Source organism: Etheostoma spectabile, chromosome 16 (assembly GCF_008692095.1).
Source record: "Etheostoma spectabile isolate EspeVRDwgs_2016 chromosome 16, UIUC_Espe_1.0, whole genome shotgun sequence".
Taxonomy (NCBI): domain Eukaryota; kingdom Metazoa; phylum Chordata; class Actinopteri; order Perciformes; family Percidae; genus Etheostoma; species Etheostoma spectabile.
In genome coordinates this window covers 21,732,818-21,737,035 of record NC_045748.1, presented here as the reverse complement: position 1 = coordinate 21,737,035, position 4,218 = coordinate 21,732,818, and the positions used below count along the sequence as shown (strand labels likewise).

The window sequence follows — 4,218 nt, the reverse complement described above, 5'->3', positions numbered from 1 at the left end:
CACACACACACACACACACACACACACACACACACACAAACATACAATTATATATGTGAACGGGCAGAAGATATAAATAATTAGGATGTTCAAAGAAATTAAACAACTATAATCAACTTATGCAGTCAGTTCGTTAATTGATCATTATAAAAAAAGCGAGTTTTCCCTTTTCATCATGGCTGGGCAACTAATTTCATCCCAATTAATGTTCACTATCAAAAGTATTCAAATATTATTGTTTTCACTCATTCTTTGATCCAACAATTCCTGATTTCATAAAAACGCACATACAATGACTACACATTGAATGACTGAGTAATTACAGTGATTAGAACTAAGCATTAAGCATAGACACTATCTCATCCAAATTGATACATGGCCTGTAAACTCTACAAAGAGTGTGGTTGGATCAAAAGTCCAACCATTAAGAGTCCTTCAACACCACACACTGCATGATTGCATTTCCTGACTCAACACCAGCTGGTCCAGACTGGAGCACATGCAGTCCGACTTGGTCTGATCAGTTGTCTAGCCCAAATGTTCAGAGACTCCAAAATCATACAATGTACCAGTACCAAAACACATTTATAGTTTCAAAACTATTATCAGAAATTGCTCAAACAATACCCAGCCCAACACTTTATTAGAAACATGACTAATCCTAATACTTAATGACAGAAACAATCTGAGATGACATTTGGAAAGATTTTTACTTAAAGACTGAATCCATTTCTCTCTCTTCTCTCTGGCGCAGGGTGGCTATGACTCAGGTTTCCTGTACCACTGTAAATTCTCTGAGAAGCAGGACCAGGATCCAGACCAGCGGCAGGATGAGCCCTTTGACTTCCTGCTTGTCCACAGCACAGACGTCGACCCCATTCGCTCCATCGCCTTCAGGTAGCAAGACGGCAAACTTACAAATCAGTATTCTTTATATCAACAGTGAATCAAATGACACAATGCTATTTGCTTTTTGCTATTTGAGTTCGTAATGCTGAACGCACTAACTCTGTAGCGCTGCTGAGCTTTTTTATGCCTTTTTTATAGCTCATAGTTTGGGTTTTACAGCACACACACTTGCTGGTTCTCTTAACCCCTGCTCAACTCCGAAGAGCAAATACACAACAGATATTGAATAGATGGTACAGAAAGAGCTAGATATTTATCTCAGGAGTTGGTTTAGACCAAACAAAGCTAAAAGAAGAGTGGATATTGGACTACATGCATCAGTTGGACACAAAAACAACTTCAATCAGATAAAACAGTATTGTTGCTTTGTGTCTGCTGGATGTGTAAATAAAGGCAACGGTGTGCTTAAATGTTAAAACAGACAGCTAAAAAATGAAAGATAAATACAGATATACTGATGAGATAGAATGTGGATGAATAGAAATGACATATTGTAGTAAGAGTTGACACAGAGTAATAACTATGCCTAGTGCAGAATGAAGTGAAATAAAGCCAGAAAACACCATTATGTTCCCTGTTTCCCTCCTGTTGTTTGCAGCTCCAACAAGCAGCTGCTGCTCTGCGGCATGCACTCAGGCTCCGTTAGGGTTTACCCTCTGCAGCCCGCTGACCACAGCCTCACCTCCATGCAGGCCTACTGGGCTCTCAGTGTCCACGACAACCAGTACGGACACCTGCGGCACATCCGCTGTAGCCATGACGACCTTTTTGTGCTGACGGTGGGAGATGACGGGAACATCTTCTCGTTTAGCCTGCTTCCTCCAGAGGAGCTGCAGAAAGGCCTGCAGAGAAATAGGGCCAGGGTTCCTTCACCCAGGGTCAGTCAGCATTTTATTATTTCTTTATGCAGCGGGGCTCTATGGATTACAGAGTCAATCAGTCGTTCTGCCAATTCAGACATTCATGTTCCCCCAGGGGATGAATCTTAGCGACTTAGGTGATCACCTGACATTTACTCTAGTGCCTCCTTCCTCTAGTATCCAGTAAAATATATCTATAGATAGTAGATTAATTGGCACAATTTGGTACAAGCATGATTTAAGTTTTTTAGATAGATAGATAGATAGATAGATAGATAGATAGATAGATAGATATTTGTTGACCCAAAAAAATGGGAATTACAGCAGCAAAATCAGTCACTCAGCACAGAATATAAATATAAATGAAATACTAGGATGCAATATACATATACATGAAATATATATGTAATAATAATAATAACATTAGGAATAAAATATAAGAACAAATATTTGAATATATACAGGATGGGAATACAAATTGTGCAACTGCTTAAATTGTATGCAAAAATGTAAAAAAAACATTTGTGCAGATTGCACTTAGTGCAGTATTGTGGTGTCACTGAATCTTATCTAGCACCCAGTGATGACTTGTTAAAGTGTTTATTTATATTTATTCAAGTTTCTTATTATTAATGCGCAACAATTACAAAAGCAATCGTCACTGAAATCCTCGGTTCTCCGGCTCCCTCCAACAACGCAAATCATTTTTTAATGCTAATACAAAAAGAAGCTAAATGAAAATCAAAGACATTAAAATGTGCAATATAAAATATAGGGGACAAAATATGACATAATAAATGTAAAATTAGGCGATATAAATTTGTGGGGTACAGAAATTGCAAATAAATAAGCAGAATGTAAACATGAATGTAGTAAATTGTATGTATTTGCATAATGAGAAGTATATTTTGATGTAGTAAATACAAAGATGAGTTAGACCATATATTATATACCTAAAATAGAAGTATGTTAAACTAAGTAAAGAGCTGTAACATGAACAGTCTATAGTGCGCTAGAACATTAAAACCCGAGCAGCAGTTGCTGGTTGTATTTAGCCGCTACAGAGCTCCGGGATGCCGGCTACCAGCAGCAGTTGTTAAGCCGCCAACAGGTGACTGTGAGCCGGGTACAGGCACCGCCAGATGATGGTCCTTTCAGAGGCCAGGTGGTGGAGTTAAGCCAGAAAAGGTGAGCGTCATGCGGCACTGACAGTTAAGTTTAGGCCCCAAAACAACTAGTTAACTAGTAAAAATTAAATTTAAATTAATTACATTTTGGCATGGCTGGCCGAGTGGAACTGTATCCATGGCATTGAAAAAGGGATTTCATTTGTGGATGTTTTGTTTGGTTGCGCATTATCAAAAAACATCCCCCATTCTGTTTTTTTCTCAAATCACACCCTGAAGATATATATATATAAAGATGGAGTTTAAAGTGACGGTCTAAGGGTAAAGTGCCATGCGATGAGCTCATAAGTTTAGAAGTCTTATGGCCTGTGGAATGACATATTTATGGTTTCCAGAGGATGTATTCTAATGACTGTGGTGATCCCCTGACTTTTCCCATAACTCACATTGGCATTAACTTTCAGTCTTGCGCTGTCGTCAGGTCAACATTTCAATTCATCCATTACTTCTTTTGGGACTAAATATCTTCAAAACGAACAACATTACCAAATGTCACTGTGGGCATGTTAGCATGTTGACGTTAGAATTTAGCTAAAAGCACTGCTGTGCCTAAAGTACATCCTCACAGAGTTGCTAGCATGACTGTAGTCTTGTTTTTCTGTTTTAGTTTTAGATCCAAGGATTCAGGGTGTTGTACAGTCTGTTGTACAAATGTGTTTAGCACATGATTTAGAACTTTTTGGGAGCAAAAATGTATTTATGGAAGGTATGGTGCAGGGAAGCCAAAGGCATGGTTGCTTGTAAAAGTAATATATTTTTTATTTACCCATTTTACACAGGTGGGTCTTGAGAATGAGGCATTGGCCCAGGACATTGAGGACCCAGCAGCCTACAGGTGAGCGTGAATAATCTGTTTAAGGATAATTTGGTCCTCCTCTTTTCCCTCTCACTCTCTTACTTATCTGTCACTTTTCTTTTTTTCTGTGTCTCTAATTATGAAAGACTTCATAAAATGATATACTTTGTTATTTAATTATTTATTGAAATTTCTTATTAAGCTACACATATATTGATGTGTCAAGTTCTATCTCATCTGACTTTGCAACCCCTGCCCCCACCCTGTCTCCCTCCAGCATTGAGACGGCTAAGCAGAAGCTGGAGAACGACCGTCTGCGTCGGGAGGCCGAGCTGAAGATTGTGGCGAAGCAGAAGAAGTTGGCCGAGCTCCAAAAGCAGTTTAAACAGCTGCTGAACGTCAACCAGAGTCTGCCGGAGCAAGTTCGCCTGAAACCTGTGGTACACACACACACACACACACACAC

The 4,218-nt window shown here is 39.1% G+C and overlaps 1 protein-coding gene and 1 long non-coding RNA gene across 2 annotated transcripts in view; one reads left to right on the top strand and one right to left on the bottom strand.

Annotated features, from left to right (window-relative positions):
* cfap44 (cilia and flagella associated protein 44) overlaps positions 1-4,218 on the top strand; it is a 34,849-nt gene that overhangs the window by 10,888 nt on the left and 19,743 nt on the right. The window contains exons 16-19 of the mRNA XM_032539391.1: positions 755-897; positions 1,508-1,787; positions 3,736-3,791; positions 4,030-4,192. Of these exons, the coding sequence (XP_032395282.1) occupies positions 755-897; positions 1,508-1,787; positions 3,736-3,791; positions 4,030-4,192 (642 nt within the window). The remainder of the gene's footprint in view (positions 1-754; positions 898-1,507; positions 1,788-3,735; positions 3,792-4,029; positions 4,193-4,218) is intronic.
* The window catches only part of LOC116704172 (uncharacterized), a 16,354-nt gene that overhangs the window by 10,823 nt on the left and 1,313 nt on the right, over positions 1-4,218 (bottom strand). Inside the window, exon 2 of the long non-coding RNA XR_004335601.1 lies at positions 3,540-3,545. This is a non-coding gene — a long non-coding RNA (uncharacterized LOC116704172). The remainder of the gene's footprint in view (positions 1-3,539; positions 3,546-4,218) is intronic.